Consider the following 16,160-nt stretch of genomic DNA (forward strand, 5'->3'; position numbering starts at 1 on the left):
TTAAGCCCACCAGTTCAGTTTAGTTCCAGCTGCCTAAGTGGATACATATCTGCATTTTTCTGAGATGGCATCAAGAGGCTGCAAGCATCCAGCAGACGCATTTTGCTATGTCTGCGGCCAATTAATCAAGACAAGAGCGAAAAAGTACTCTGTGGAAGCATCTGCTAAGATGTGTGAGGCCTACAAGGCATATTTCGGCATGCCTGTCGGGGATCAAGACAAACTCTGGGCACCTCATTTCACCTGCGAGCAATGCAAAAATACTCTGGAAGGTAAGATGAACAATTGTTGCTCAGAATTTTAGGTTGTACAATTTGTAAAAAAATTGAATTGTAAAAGTTTTTAATTTTAAAATGTTTTACAATTTTCAATGTTATTGAAAAAATATATAAATGAAAAATGTTGCAAGAAACTCTTAAACATTAGTCATGGGTGAAATAAATGTATTTTTGTAGGATGGTACAGAGGGGAAAAGAGAGCCATGAAGTTCGCTATCCCAAGAATTTGGCGGGAACCCACTGACCACTCGAGCAACTGCTGCTTCTGCATGGTGGACCCTTCCAAACGTCGGACTGGCAACAATGCACCTGCTATCATGTATCCAGACCTTCATCCATCGCCCCGGTGCCACACTGCCATGAGCTCCCCGTACCCACTCCTCCGGAGAGAGAGCAGCCGTCTTTAGAAGAGAGCAGCAAGTCAGAGAACGAGGAAGACATTGTAGATCCAGATGACAATTTCAGAGGTGGAGCTGAGGAGAGAAACCCATGCTACCCCAACCAAAAAGACCTCAACGACTTGATCAGAGATCTTGGTCTCACCAAGTCCCAATGCCCGGCTTTTGACGTCTCGGCTCAAGCAGTGGAACTTGTTGGATGAAAGTGTGCAAGTCGCAGATCAGAGGAAGCGTCACCAACCTTTTTGCAGCTTCTTCACCCGTCAAGATGGGCTCTGCTTCTGTTCGAGGCTATCGGAATCGCCTGTAACCAGAATTAGTGACTCCTCTTCATTGACATCTCATCCAGGAGCCTCAAAGCCGTGCTGCTCCATAATGGTAACAAATACCCGTCTCTTCCCCTGGCTCACTCGGTGCACCTCAAAGAGGATTACAACAGCATCAAGACCTTGCTGGACGCCTTGAAGTATGACGAGTATGATGAGTATGGTTGGGAGGTCATCGGAGACTTCAAAATCGTGTCATTCCTGATGGGTCTCCAAGGCGGTTTTACCAAGTTTCCCTGCTATCTTTGCATTTGGCGCAGCAGGGACACCAAGGCGCATTACCACAGGCGGGACTGGCTGCAGCGGACCGAGTTCTCTGTGGGGAGGAACAACGTCAAGTGGGAGCCACTGGTGGACCCCGGAAGGTGCTGATGCCACCACTGCACATCAAATTGGGCCTGCACATCAAATTGGGCCCAATGAATTCCCCAATAAGCTCACTAGTAAGGAGAAAGCGGCTTGGAGCAGCTTTGTCGCAGTGGTTCGTGGCTTCCTGGGCAATCACAAGGTCGAAAACTATGTGGAGCTGGTTGAGACTCTGGTGAAGAACTACGGCACAATGGGCTGTAGGATGTCCCTTAAAGTCCATATCCTTGATGCTCATCTTGATAAATTCAAGGAGAACATGGGAGCGTACTCGGAGGAGCAAGGCGAGCGCTTCCACCAGGATATACTGGACTTTGAACGCCGCTACCAAGGACGGCATAACGAGAATATGATGGGAGACTACTTTTGGGGGCTGATTCGTGAAAGTGATTTACAGTATAATCGTAAATCTCGAAAATCTAGAAAAACTACTCGCTTCAAAATCTTTTGTAGTAATTTTTTTATTACTTTAGTATAAATATTTGTAAATTTTTATTCATGTTTTTTTATTCTGACTTTGTGAACGAAAAGACACAAATTCGCCCGTTTTCTCATTGAAAATAGGTACATTTAAAAATATCACTGTCCTGGTCACAAAAGCAAAGTTTGTGGGGAATAATCGCCGTTTTTATACTTTTGAGGCATAAGCAATTACGAAATAACACTACCCAGGAACAAAAATTGTCTTACATCGTGTAATTAGAGGGTTTTTTTTTGGTGGGTCAGATGGCGTGAATCGAAATGTTGTGTCGTTAAACCCGCCACCACCCGACCACAGGGCTTGTCACGTAAACACAAACGTGCCAATTCGTGACGCGAATGGCACGCACCAGCGTGCTGGAGAGTAAACCCACAGCATTCCGTGAACTGCATTTTACTCTCCACTCTCTCTATACAGGGTGTTTCAAAATGTTTTTAACACTTATATGGGACTATCGTTTTGAATGGAAAAATAACGGATACTGCTACACTGTAACATGATAACAAATGTGATGTTAATGGCTTCAAAAAGTGAAAGGGTGTCCACTTGTTCACCATCATTGTCAACGCGTGCCCCAAATCTTCTCCAGGTGGTCTCCAGAGCCCGGAGGCACAACATTTCTCGTGGTTATTGTTGCATAAAGTGTTAACGTTTTTTTGAAGCACTCTGTATTTTGCATGTTGGGGGTGGGTGGGAGGTCAAGTGTCACGATTTTTTGGGACGTACGTTCCACACGGTCGATTTGATAAAGTGAAGATGCCCGGGGGCCAATAGTTCCTTTTGACATTGTTTTAACCACAAAAGTTACGTGGAAACACACACTGTTATAAAACAATTTTCATTGTCACAATTACCTTCATTTTTCAAATGACAATGTAACCAAATATCAGCCACTCAGGCAGACGTGAACAACTCTAAGAACGCAATTCTGCCTTTCATTCAGTCAGATAATATTGAACAAACTGTATAGAATACCTTAAATTTCCATGACTTTTACGATGTATTTATTCTGACAGAGCTGGCGAGCCATAACTAACACGTTATAAGACAGAAGCTGCGGGCCGTACGAAATCTGACCGCGGGCCGTGATTGGCCCGCGGGCCGCACTTTGGACATGCCTGTGTTAAACTGACACATTAATACGTACGTGCTCCAATCCTTTGCGTTCCTCTTCGCTCTGCAAGCGCCTCTGGGTGTATTTTCAAGCGTGCATCTCTCCACGCCGCTTTGAGCGCTTTTCAGTCTCCGTAGAGTAACAAGAAAAATAAACACCCCCAAACATTTTGACCCGACCGATGGCGCCCATTAACAACAAACACCGCGGCGGATCAAGAATGTGCCCGGTAGTTCGTCGCTTTTTTATTTTTACATTCAAAGTTGGGGGGGGGGGTGCCCCTCAACAGCAATAGCCGCTAGGGGCCCCCAATGAGTCCAACGCCATCGCTGAGCATCGGGACTTGCGTTACGTAACCGAATATTATCGTCCGGGAACAAGCTGGCGCGTGTGCGTGGCGTGGTTCTGCGCCTCCGCTCCTAATAGGGCCACTTACGCAGAGAAGCCCACGCGGTCCTTATGTCGTCGTGTTTTGGAAGTGACACCAAAACGAATGATTGGCCCGCTGCCGCGAGGATCGCAGAGTGGAGATTGTATTTTGTTTGCACGCAGGATCAACTTGTCGACCACGTCGCCATGATCGTTTCTTTGTACTGAAAAGGGTTTCAACAGCGTGTGGCTGCGTTGTGTGTCGTCTGCCTGGTAACGTGGGTTCACGATCACGCTCTTGACAGGGACGCAATATGAATGAAATGTTCGCATGAAGTTGGGTTGCTCGTAGAGAATTTACCCCATTTTTTTTTAACTGCGGACAAATTCATCCAAGGGTTTTAACACCCAAAACTACAGACTATGGGTAGTGTTAGTGTATGGGCAGTGTTAGTGTATGAGCAGTGTGAGTCCTATGGGCTGTATGTATGTTAAACTTCTTTCGCACCGTACGTAGCCAACTGTGCTAATTGTGGAGGTGCGATGTCCGGATCACCCGATATTTTACCCCTTTCTCTCCCCCCCCCACCCTCCCCCTGTGGGAGCAACGACAATCAGATTTGTTTGCTACGGTAGTTCAATGTCCGAAGTCCACGATAGACAGCACAATTAAAGGCAAGGCTGAGAATTTTAGATTTTTTTAAAATGATTTTTAAAGTAAATTACAACGTTTAACCGATGACCCCACCCGGACGCGTCCGTGACCCGTGCGGAACGCAGGCAGGCCAAGCCCGTCGGGGCCACCGCTCGCTCCTCGCCGGGACGCCATGGGGGCGGCCGGAGGGCCGGCGGGCCGCCCGGAGCCTCCCGACGGCGGCTGGGGCTGGGTGGTCCTGGGCGCCGTTTTCCTCACCATGAGCCTCTCACTGCCCGTGCCCCAGTCGCTCGGCGTGTTCTTCGCCGTTCTGCAGGACGAGTTCGACGCCTCGTCGGGCGCCACGGCCTGGGTGCCCTCGTGCATGACGGCCACGTTGCACGCCGCCGGTGAGCGACGCCGCGCGGTGCGGCTGCCCCGTGCGTCCCGCGCGGGGATGCCGGATTTGCCGCGGCTCCAACCGGCGCGTGCATTCGGGCGCTGATGTTAACTCCCTCGCCTGGTACGCAGGAGGTCGTGGGTTCCATCCCGACCCTGACGCCTGCTGCTGTGTATTTGGAATCTGCGTGTCTCTCATCATCATCATCATCACGGTGGCTATGAGATGTTAACTCCCTCGCCTGGTACGCAGGAGGTCGTGGGTTCCATCCCGACCCTGACGCCTGCTGCTGTGTATTTGGAATCTGCGTGTCTCTCATCATCATCATCATCACGGTGGCTATGAGATGTTAACTCCCTTGCCCGGTACGCAGGAGGTCGTGGGTTCCATCCCGACCCTGACGCCTGCTGCTGTGTATTTGGAATCTGCGTGTCTCTCATCATCATCATCATCACGGTGGCTATGAGATGTTAACTCCCTTGCCCGGTACGCAGGAGGTCGTGGGTTCCAACCCGATCCTGACGCCTGCTGCTGTATATTTGGAGTTTGCGTGTCTCTCTCCCCGTGGTCGCGTGGGGTTACCTCCTGTGTGCTCCGGTTTTTCCCTCGATATTTAGAATCAACGTGCGTTTGGAGTATTTGGCTGCTATACATTTCCACGTGATAAGCCACTTCGTTGAGCTCTCATTCGTGGCCAGATCTGATAAAGAAGCTATATAGCTCAGTGGGCCTTACCTGGCAAAATAAAAATAGTTTGTTGGTTTCGAGCTTCTCCGGGAACTACTGAGCAGCTTTATTCCGTGCCAACAGAAGTCTTCACGTCTGTTGTGGCCGAAACGTCGTGAGAATTATTTAATGATGTTTTATTTTTATTATTTTATTATTTTCCTTCTACGTGACTTTGCCGAAAGAACCAAGAAGAAAATAATTCTTTTCATAAAATAATTATTTTATTATGTTTTATTTTATTATTTTATTATTTTCCTTCTACGTGACTTAGCCGTAGCTTTGTCAGGCGGACTTTGCTTTTGCGAAGCGAGTGGCGTCTGAAGTGAATAACCGCCGTTATCGAGTCGGCTCCCTCTGCCTCGCATTGTGAAATGCGTGTGACGACACGCGGTGAGCAACGAAAACTTTGCCCCTCCTAGGCGGCGTGCAATAAAGGGAAAGGTCAAACGCGACTCGAAGAATTCACCGTAGCCAATTCTTATTTGAAACTAATTTTGTAACACCATTGGAACCTCATTTGCCAGTAAAAAATATGATAATTGGTTTTTTTACCCTTCTATCTGGCAACAAAACTGACACTTTTTTATGTTTACAAGGAGTCATGTTTGCATAGACCACAATACCTGCAGTCATAATGCAAACAAAAAACATAACTCTGATAATGTGCACTGTCCTTGAAGTTGATTGGCCTTTTGGCGTCATCTGGTCCAACCCATGTGAGACTAGGCTCTAAGGAAAGCTGTCACGGGTGTGGACCAATCAACGTCAAGGACAGTGCATACATTATCAGAGTTATGTTTTTTGTTTGCATTATGACTGCAGGTATTGTGGTCTATGCAAACATGACTACTTGTAAAAAAGGTGTCAGTTTTGTTGCCAGATGGAAGGGTAAAAAAACAATTATCATATTTTGTAACTTTAAAATTATTTTATTTTACCAGGTAAGGCCCACTGAGCCGATACGGCTCTTTGTCAGAAGCGACCTGCCCATCGCAAATGATGGCCCAATGAATTGGCTTATCAGCGTGCGCAAATTTCTAGCAGCCAAATGCTCTGAACGCATTATCGATTCCAAATGTGGAGGGGAAAAACTGGAGGACCCGGAGAAAATTCCAGGCCCAAATATACAGGGATCAGAGTCGGGATTGAACCCACGACCTCCTGCATACCAGGCGAGGTAGTTAACATCTCCTAGCCACTGTTATGCCCAGGGAGCAATAGCGGTTCTTTCTGCACGGCCGGTGACCAATCGACAACGATAACCATGGCAACACAAAGGTTAGAATTCCAGACATGAACCCATTTACCTCCCGCATACCAGGCGCTGTAGTTAACATCTCGACTCACCACGGCAACACAAAGTTGGAACTTCAGAGGCGTCAAAAAAGCTGAATGGGGGAAGTGTATTTTTATCACGTTGCCACATCTTGTTTCGCGGCGGCTGGCAGCCACGGAGGCTTTTGGAAATACTTTTTTTCTCCTAATCGATCGTATCCAGAGATTCATACTCTTAGGCTTTTTCGGTAAAGTCACGTAGCTAAAAAATAAAAAATAAATTATTTTTATTTTTTAGTATAAGTATGAATCCTTGCAGTCACGAAAGCTTCAAATCTCGAACGTATCCAGAGAGGCAATGGTCTGATGGACTACAACATACGTTGTGGGGATGACGGGATGGGGGAGAGGGGGGTGACGGAGTCGGTAGTAGGGGGGGACGATTATTGGTGCCGTGTGTTATCCCAATTGAGGCAGTTGCGGTGTCAATTTCGGGGTTGGCAAATTTGCACGGACGCAACACACTCAACTAAACCATTTTTTTTTACCAGCTGAGACACCACTGAGCTCTGGTTACATCAGCCCACAAGAGAATATTGTGTCCGTCCGTCCGTCGTGCATACAAAAATGGGTGGGGAGGGGCTGGGTGGGGAGGGGCTGGGTGGGGAGGGGCTGGGTGGGGGGGTGGGAGGGGTGGGGCTGGGTGGGGAGGGGCTGGTCGCCCCGTGGTGCCCTTTAACGTTTAACCTACTCACGCCGGCTTGTGCCCGCCCTCAGTCGACCATATTTGCGGAATACACCACGTAAAGAACGGGCCCACATTCAATTTTCAAGCGGCGAGAATTGACCCCAGCCTGTGAGATTCACCACAACGGGGAAGGATTCATTCTCGCGCCGTGTTGCTGTACTGCACTGAATTCTGGGTCCCACAGTATGTGTGCGGAGGGTGGCGGACCAATAGTCCAGCGGTCAGCGCACTGCGCTACAAACCCGGCGACCCGAGTTCGATTCCCACTCACGACCAACACCAGTGGTAGCGATTATCTCAATCTGGTCCTGGGCCTCCCCTAGGGCGACTCAGCCTCAATGAGTACCTAGTGTGGGTTATAAACATCACCACTGAGGAGTCAAAGGCGGCCGGGCCGCGGTGTTGACTATCCACCCTCGTGTGCCGTTCCAGCCTTCATAGGCGCTCGCTAACAGCACTTGCCCCAACAGTCTGTTAAGGCTATACGGGGGATCTTTGTCTTTGTGTGGAGGGACTCTTGCCTATGACACCAGGCAACACGACACTGCCGTTTGCTTAGCAGGAAAGTCAAACCGGTCTGGGGGTGGGTGGGTGGGCGGGTGGCCTGCTAACTCAAATATTGCCGAGTGAGCTGATGGGCAAAATATTATGCAATTTATTATCGCCAGTTTAAACAGAGGCCCCTGCTGCAATGCTTTATCGGACTTTTTTACGGCGCCGTGGTGGTGTCATTGCGCACTTCGACTTGAGCTCGACTTGACGCCGTTTCGGTTCTAACTATCGGCCGTTACGGCGGTTGACCCAATGATGTTAAATTTCGATTTAAAGCTTTTGTGACTGCAGGGATTCATATTCTTGGTTCTTTCGGTAAAGTCACGTAGAAGGGAAATGATAAAATAATGAAAGATTGTTTTATTATTATTTTATTATTTCCCTTCTACGTGACTTTACCGAAAGAACCAAGAATACCAACGATACTCTTATTTTTTTTCGGTAAAGTCACGTAGGTAAAAAATAAAAAAATAAATTACAATTAATAAAAGTAAAATAAAAATCACGACGTTTCGGAAGCAACACAAGCTTCCGTCTTCAGGTGGAACCGTCACATTTTTATATATTTTTGTTATTTTTTACCTACGTGACTTTACCGAAAAAACCTAAGAGTATGAATCCGTGCAGTCACGAAAGCTTCAAATCTAGAATTAATACCAAAGATGTTAGTTTCTAAAATACCCTCGGCAGTAGCCTCTGTCCTCCCGGCACTGTGAATGGGTGGAACCGGTCGACCGACAGGTCCCGTTCGGCGGGGTAAAGCCTGGGGTACTTCCACATCTTCCACGTCGTCTGGCCAGGAGGAGGTATCTCAAAGCGAGGAGGTGCCGGCGATGTTTGCATCTCGAACGAGGCGTTTCTTTCTGGAATCGTACGAGTACGTACGTCGAACTTGTTTCGCGCCCTCCGTCCCCGACCGCGCTAATCGGAGGTGCGGGGAGTGGAGGCTGACGAGCGAGAGGGCTCCGTGGCTCGTGCCGCACGCAGGCCCCATCTCGAGCGCGCTGGCCGGACGGATCGGCTGCCGCTCGACGGTGATGCTGGGCGGCCTGCTCACGAGCGTGGGCCTCATCCTCGCGTCGCTCAGCGGCTCCATCGGATACCTCTACGCTGCCGCCATCGTCAGCGGTCAGCTCGCGCGCCCGCACACTCGCCCGCACACTCGCCCGCACACTCGCCCGCGCTCGCCACCACGTGCTCACCCGCTCCTCGCCCACATGCTCACTCGCCCACACGCTCACTCGCCCACACGCTCGCTCGCCCACACCCTCGCTCGCCCACACGCTCACCCGCACACTCGCCCGTACACTCACCAGCCCGCTCACCCGTTCCGCCGCACGCTCACCCGCACACTCGCCCGCGCTCGCCACCACGTGCTCACCCACTCCCTCACCCACACGCTCACTCGCCCACGCCCTCACCCACACGCTCACCACCCACACGCTCACCACCACACGCTCACCCGCGCGTTCACCCACGCCCTCACCCCCACGCGCTTACCCCCATGCGCTCACCACCACACGCTCGACCGCGCGCTCAATCGGCCTCGCCTGAAGCCGTCGCGTGACCCCTCGCACTCGGATGTAGATCCGCGAGTCGCTCGTCACAACGCCACGTGCAAGAGCACGACAACCGGTTATCGCCGCGTAGTTTATGGGCACGAGGGACTTGGACTTGCGACCCCCTCGCAAAACGCGCCAGGGTCTGCTGGCGCAGCGACGTGGCGGTTGCACAACCTCGGTGCGGGCCAGCGTTGCCCAACAGCTGGGCCAGCCCGCGCTTTCTCTCTCTCTCTCCGGCACTGCCGTCAAAAACGCGCGATTCTCAATTAGCGGGGTCGCCAAGTTCAAATCGCGATCGCGGCCCAACGATTTAACTATTGTAACTGTTTGCATTTCACTCGGTAAGGCCCCCCCCGCTGAACTGTGTCGCTCCTTTTCACCAGCGACCTGGCCGTCAGAAATGAAAGCTCAAGGAAGTGGCTTATTGCATGTACATTTAGAGCAGTCGCCAAATACTCTTGAACGCACGTTTCTAAAACTGGTGTTCGATTTACTGACCCGCGTGGGATGATTGATGGGCCTAGTTGCGGCGCCATCGTGGCGAGATGTTAACTACTTCGCCTGGTTTTTCAGGTCGTGGGTTTCAACTGGACCCTGACGCTTGCTGCTGTATATTTGTAGTTTGTGTCTCTCTCCGTGGTGAGATGTTAACTACCTCGCCTGGTATACAGGAGGTCGTGGGTTTCAACTCGACCCTGACGCCTGCTGCTGTATATTTGGAGTGTGTGTCTCTCTCTACCCCGTGGTTGCGAGGATCTTTCTCCGGTCCCCCGGAATTTCCCTCCACATTTCGAATCGACATGGCGCCTTCCGGAGTATAAGGCCGCCGTCTTCCGTTGAGTGCGGGGGCCTTTACCTGCCGAAGTAAAAAAATGTAATAGTTCACTTGATAGTTTTATTGGGTACGGGCGAGAGGAGGAAGCGCCTCTCATTGTGACGTGCGCTCCGCACTTTGCCCAGCTGCGAGCGACTGTAACGCGAACGGCGCTCAGAAGTCAAAACGTCGCACGGGCCTCGCTCCTGACACAACGGGGCGTCGTGTTTCCAGAGCTATTACAGCCGGAGGGGGGGGGGGGGGCTGCTGTGGGACGCTGGCGTCAGCTGGGCGTGGAGGCGCTCCCTCCCCGCCGGAACATCTCTAACGATTACCGCAGCATCTGGGGGGCTGGCACTTAGCTTGGCGTCGGCCGTTGTACAGGGTGCCTCGAGAAAATGTTTTTAACACTTCGGAGAATTTTCAACAATGCCACGAGAAATGTGCTGACTCTGGGCTCTGGAGACCACCTGGAGAAGATTCCAGGCACGCGTTGACAACGATGACGAATAAGTGGAGACTTTTAGAAACTATTAACATCACATTTGTTATCATGTTACAGTGTATTATCCCTTTTTTCCCATTAAAAACGATAGTCCCATGTAAGTGTTACGTACGTATGGACGTTGAACTTCTTTAGCGCTGTACGTCACCAATCGTGCTAATCAGAGGTGATGCGATGAAGGAAATGTAGCCATCCCCCTCCGCCACCACCCCGTCCACTATCTCCGCCCTCTTAATAGCCTAGCGGCTCGGCCCTCAACTCTGGCCGTGGGGCCTGGTGCAGTAGCACTGCCGACACACTTGATAGATGAGCCACCGCCACTCCCTCTAAATACCACTCATTGCAAAACGATTCATATTAGCAGACAACAACAAAATTTACGCGGCAATAAGTTTTGTATTTGGGGGGGCGCATTTAGATCTCAGTCGGTGCCGCGCGGGGTCTGCCGCCGCTGGACGCCTCCTCGATGCTGCTGTTTGACCGCCGCCGATAAAAATCCGTCTGCTTACCGCACAGGCCTGGGCATTTGCCTGTGCTTCCAGCCGGCGCTCACCATCCTGGGCCACTACTTCCTCCGCCGGCGCTCGCTGGCGAACGGCGTGGCGTCGTCGGGCACGGCGGTCGGCATTTGCCTGCTGCCGCTCGTGGCGCAGGCGCTGCTGTCGAGGTACGGCTGGCGCGGCGCCTTCCTCATCATGGGCTCGCTGATCCTCAACTGCTGCGTGTGCGCCGCGCTCATGCGGCCCGTGGCCGCCGTCGTCGCCGCCGGCGCCATCGCCGGCGCCGCGACACCCTCCGAGGACGCTCGTCGGAAGAGCGGCCGCAGAGAGACGGGCTTGTGCTGCTGCATGGCGGAGCGGTGCGGTGAGAAGCCGGCCTCCGCGCCAGACGAGGCGGAGACGCTGGTGCGCAACGGCGGCGTGCCCGATGGCCGGCGGGCCGCCCCCGGCACGAACCTGAACGGCGGCTCGTGCGGCTGCGGCGGAGCCGGCGGTTTAACCGACGCCACGTCGGGCACCGGCGGCAAGGAGCTCGTCGTGCCGCAGCTAAACGACGACGGGACCCCGCGGCACCCACGGCAACCCACGGCCCCGCGCCGCCGGACTTGACTTTGCGGTGCGGCGGAGGGGGCGGACGACGCGGCGCGGCTTGCCCCGGCGAACGGGCACGGCCGCGCTCTCCGCAGACGCGCCGATCGGCGGGGAGGGATCGCCGGGCGGCCGCGAGCGGTCGACGGCCCGCCGGCGCCTGGCCCGCGCCGCCGCCCGGGCCAACCTGGACCTGTTTGGCAACCCGCTGTACAGCATCTTCGTGTTCGGCACCACGCTCATGGTGCTGGGCTTCTTCGTGCCGGTCATCTTCCTGGTGCCGTACGCCCAGTCCATCGGCATGAGCGACGAAGAGGCGGGGCCGCCCTCCTCTCCATCAACGGCCTCATCAACATCTTCGGGCGCCCCGTGGCCGGCTGGGTGGGCGGCACAAAGATGTTCAGGTGACGGTCGGGGGGAGCGTGGGGGCGACCGCCGGTTGTCGATACGGTCCGGTGTCGGTGGCGTTCGTGCGGGGCCATTGCGGTGGGTTTCGGCGTCCGCGAGCGATCGTCTTTGCCCGATTGAGCGACTCGTGGTCGTCGTTTGTCCTTCAAAGTTCTGGACCATGACGCCGGCACGCAATCGCCTCCTCTTCTCCGAACGATGGCACGGGATCTTTTTAAAACGTGCGCTGTGACGTATGTCGGAGTTAACGGCGCACCCGTAGTAGCAGCCTCGAGACTCGCTGGAGGGTTTCCTGGATAAGCAAAGGGCATCGTTATTATTCATTTATTTAGAGTGTTTGGACGCCATAAATTTCCACGTGATGATAAGACGCTTCGATGGGCTAGCGTTTGTGGCCAGGTGGCTTCTGAAAAAGAGGGAAACAGCACATCAATGGGGTCTTAACCTGGTAAAATAAAAAATAGTTTAGTTTTAGTAGGAACTAATGTGTGGAGGTGCAGGGGGTGCCTTTGCTTTCTAACCCGTGGATATGAAGCTCTTTTTCACAGATGTCCATTAGGGGCATGGGGTCAGAACGTTGCAATGACAAACAAACAACACGATAGGAGTGAAAAGTATAGGAAAGGTGAGCAAAATCACTAAAAAATCTATACAAATAAAACTGAATAATCTTACTTACCAGATAAAGCTCACTCATTGGGACGCTGTCTTTCCGACAGCTCTGTTCTTCCACCTGAGGACGGCTTGCTTGTGTTGTGGCCGAAACGTCGTGAGAATTTCATTTTATATCTTTTATTTTTATTATTTTATTATTTCCCTTCTACGTGACTTTACCGAAAGAACCAAGAATATATAAAGCCCCACTGAGCTCTTCGTTTTTTTTTCAGAAGCAACCTGGCCCCAAAGGATGGCTCAACAAAGTGGCTTTCACTCTTGGTTCTTTCGGTAAAGTCACGCAGAAGGAAAATAATAAAACAATAAAAACAAAACATAATAAAACAAAGTGGCTTTATTAAAGGCCGACATGGCACAAGAAAATTTGTGTAGCCAGCATCACGCACGGCCACCTTTGACTCCTCATTGCAGATGTTCACACACCGCAACACGGTGATAAAACTAAGCGATGTTCATCCTACCCGCTGAGCTATTTAGTTTGATTTTCCTCCAGGCCTTACCTGGCAAAAAAAAAATTGAGTTTCTCGTTATTATTTGGCGAAACCCGACCGTACACATTCTCTGGCGATGCGCGTTTACAGCCGGACGAGCCCGACTTAAAACAACGACGCGTCCGCCGATGATTTACGGTTCAGCCATGTCACCTCTTCTCTGGCCGCCGTGCAGGGCACCCATAATTTAATTCCGCGGGAGGGGAGGGGGGTAGTTTGAACAACCCGGCGCTGATTAAGACCCACAGGACGATTTCGCAAATTTCCCCAAAATCTGCGCGATGACCCCGGCCGGGGTGACGCTGGCTTGGCCCTGCCAAACGCGAGCGCCGATCCCGCACGGCATCGTGTGGACTGCAGGAGGAGAAATCCGAATGGCCGTGAAGCTCTTTTTGCACGGATGTGCCGAGTTTACAACGGCGAAAACAAAACGCGAAAACGCGACGCAATCGGAGTGCAAAGTCGAGGAGATGGCAAGCGAGTCACTGGGGTGTGCAGTAGAAGCCCTCTGACGACGGTGATTGGTTCCAAGAAACCGGTCCCTCAAGCGATTCGCTCGTTAAGCGAGCAAGGAGATGCACTCTAAGGCTAAATGCGTTCCGAGGGCATTGAAAGTTATCCGCTTTTCACGCAAAAGACGCACGTTATAATGCTTAAACGATGGATATTCATACATTAAGATACTAACAACATTTTGACGTTTCGATAACGCGAGACCATCAGGCAGGCGCACGCGAGCCGCCGTGGCAACAAAACTGACACCTTTTTACAAGGGAGTCATGTTTGCATAGACCACAATACCTGCAGTCATAATGCAAACAAAACACACAACTCTGATAATGTGCACTGTCCTTGAAGTTGATTGGTCCACACCCGAGACAGCTTTTTTTAGAGCCGAGTCTCACATGGTGTTGGACCAGATGACGCCAAACGAAGGCGGTCCGCTCTCATTGAACTGACGGGCGGAGAATAAACAGAATGGGCCACGTATGGAGTTACTGAGAGCTGGCTCTCCTCGGGTCAGTCCCGCCTTCATCATGATGATGATCATCATCATCAGCCATGGTCAATCACTGCTGGGATGAAGGCCTCCCCAACGCCGTGCCCATGTCATCCCTTTGCCGTTGCGCCAACGTAACGCGCACGTCACGCTGTGTGTGTACGGTTAATGAATGCATACTACTATAATGAGCCCAGAATGTTGTGTGTCCCGCGCGTGACGTCACTCCACATGAGGCCCACCCCCCTGCGTGACGTCATCCACATGAGGCTCACCCCCCCCCCCGCGTTGACGTCACTTCACATGAGGCCCACCCCCCCCCCCACATGTGACGTCACTTCACATGAGGCCCACCCCCCCTCACGTGTGACGTCACTCCACATGAGGCTCACACCCCCCCCCCTCATTAATATTCATGCCCGCGTGGAAATTTACACAAACGCACAAGAAGGTCGCGCACTCCACATGCCCCACCCCTCCCCTCATTAATATTCATGAGCGGGTGACGTCACTCCACATGCTGCATCCCTCCACAATAACCATGAGGGGTGACGTCACTCCACATGGGGCAACTCCCCCCCCCCTCATTAATAATCATGAACTGAACGGGCAAAAAAGCTTAGTTACTTAATATTTACTGTACCTACAACAACAGCCCGTCGTGAACAGGGGCTTTATGGAGGCACTACACTACTATACACTACACGATACACTACTATACACTACACTACTATGCACTACACTACTATGCACTACACTACTATACACTACACGATACACTACACTACTATGCACTACACTACTATACACCACTATACACTACACTATACACTACACTACTATGCACTACACTACTATACACTACACGATACACTACACTACTATACACTACAACTACACTACTATACACTACTACACTACTATACACTACACTATACACTACACATTGGGCTCTGTGGAGGCCCGTAGTTCAGCGATTAAACATGGGAGTGGTCGTTAAGGGGGGGTCTACTGTAAATGAATAATAAATTAAGTTCTATTTATAAAAAAAATTGGGGCAAGGAAGCAAACACAACGACTATCAATAGTTCCCCAGACAGGACCACATTGACACCCACACAGCCTTGTGGTAGCAGGAGTCCCCCGACAATGTCGCCTTCCTGGGCAGGCATTTCCTGCCCCACCACACCTTGAGACGCACACACGAGTCAACAAAGGTGAACACCACGCCACTCACAAACACGACGAGTCTTAGTATAGTAATAGGTTTTTACCCTTTCAACTGGTACAAAAACTGACACCTTATACAAGGGATCATGTTTGCAATAACCACAACAAGCAGTCAAAATGCAAACAAAAAGAAACAACTCTGATAATGATATGCACTGTCCTTGAAGTTGGTTGGTCCACACCCGAGCGTCTAGGAAGTCCCGCACGGCGATGCGACTTAAGAGACCGCCCCCCCCCCCCCCCCCACTATCTACCACGGGTTTTCCACTCCGCGTGTTTTGTCCCGACCGGCAAGGCGACGTGAACGCCGCTTGTGCCCGCGGCAGGGCCGGTGACGTAACACGGAGTCGGGAGCCGGTCGTCGTGCAGGCCTCGTGTCATTCCAGAACGAGTGGGGAACTTTTTCCCCCCAGTGATGTTGGGGGGCGGAGGTGGAACGTCGTGGGAGTTTCCCACCCTCTCTCCCTGCGTTGCTTGACTGTCAAACCAATGTTTTATTATTCTTGGTTCTTTCGGTAAAGTCACGTAGAAGGGAAACAATAAAACATTGAATTTTGATTTCAAGCTTTCATAACTGCAGGGATTCATATTCTTGGTTCTTTCGGTAAAGTCGCGTAGAAGGTAAACAATAAAATAAATTTTTATAATTTTATTTCAAGCTTTCGTGACTGTAGGGATTCATATTCTTGGTTCTTTCGGTAAAGTCACGTAGAAGGT

At 51.4% G+C, this 16,160-nt stretch overlaps 2 protein-coding genes across 2 annotated transcripts in view; both read left to right on the forward strand.

Moving 5' to 3' along the window:
* On the forward strand, positions 1 to 13,345 carry LOC133358811 (uncharacterized). The gene is made up of 6 exons (XM_061577259.1): positions 1 to 272; positions 4,113 to 4,376; positions 8,658 to 8,798; positions 11,068 to 11,649; positions 11,738 to 11,982; positions 13,304 to 13,345. The coding sequence occupies exons 1-6, from the start codon at positions 65 to 67 to the stop codon at positions 13,343 to 13,345; spliced, it is 1,482 nt and encodes a 493-aa protein (XP_061433243.1). The 5' UTR covers positions 1 to 64.
* Positions 13,346 to 13,494: 149 nt separating this feature from the next.
* LOC133358812 (zinc finger CCCH domain-containing protein 7A-like) overlaps positions 13,495 to 16,160 on the forward strand; it is a 29,115-nt gene continuing 26,449 nt past the window's right edge. The window contains 1 exon segment of the mRNA XM_061577260.1: positions 13,495 to 13,593. Coding sequence (XP_061433244.1) covers positions 13,495 to 13,593 — 99 coding nt within the window.

This window comes from Lethenteron reissneri, chromosome 63 (assembly GCF_015708825.2).
Source record: "Lethenteron reissneri isolate LAM-NWPU_2019-01 chromosome 63, ASM1570882v1, whole genome shotgun sequence".
Classification (NCBI taxonomy): Eukaryota; Metazoa; Chordata; class Hyperoartia; order Petromyzontiformes; family Petromyzontidae; genus Lethenteron; species Lethenteron reissneri.

What these genes read in the sequence shown, in the direction of transcription:
- LOC133358811 (XM_061577259.1), top strand. Translation starts at nt 65, where the DNA reads ATGGCATCAAGAGGCTGCAAGCATCCAGCAGACGCATTTTGCTATGTC. An exon ending in ATGCAAAAATACTCTGGAAG is followed by an intron (nt 273 to 4,112) that starts GTAAGATGAACA and finishes TGCGGAACGCAG; the next exon opens with GCAGGCCAAGCCCGTCGGGG. An exon ending in CGCTGCCGCCATCGTCAGCG is followed by an intron (nt 8,799 to 11,067) that starts GTCAGCTCGCGC and finishes CTTACCGCACAG; the next exon opens with GCCTGGGCATTTGCCTGTGC.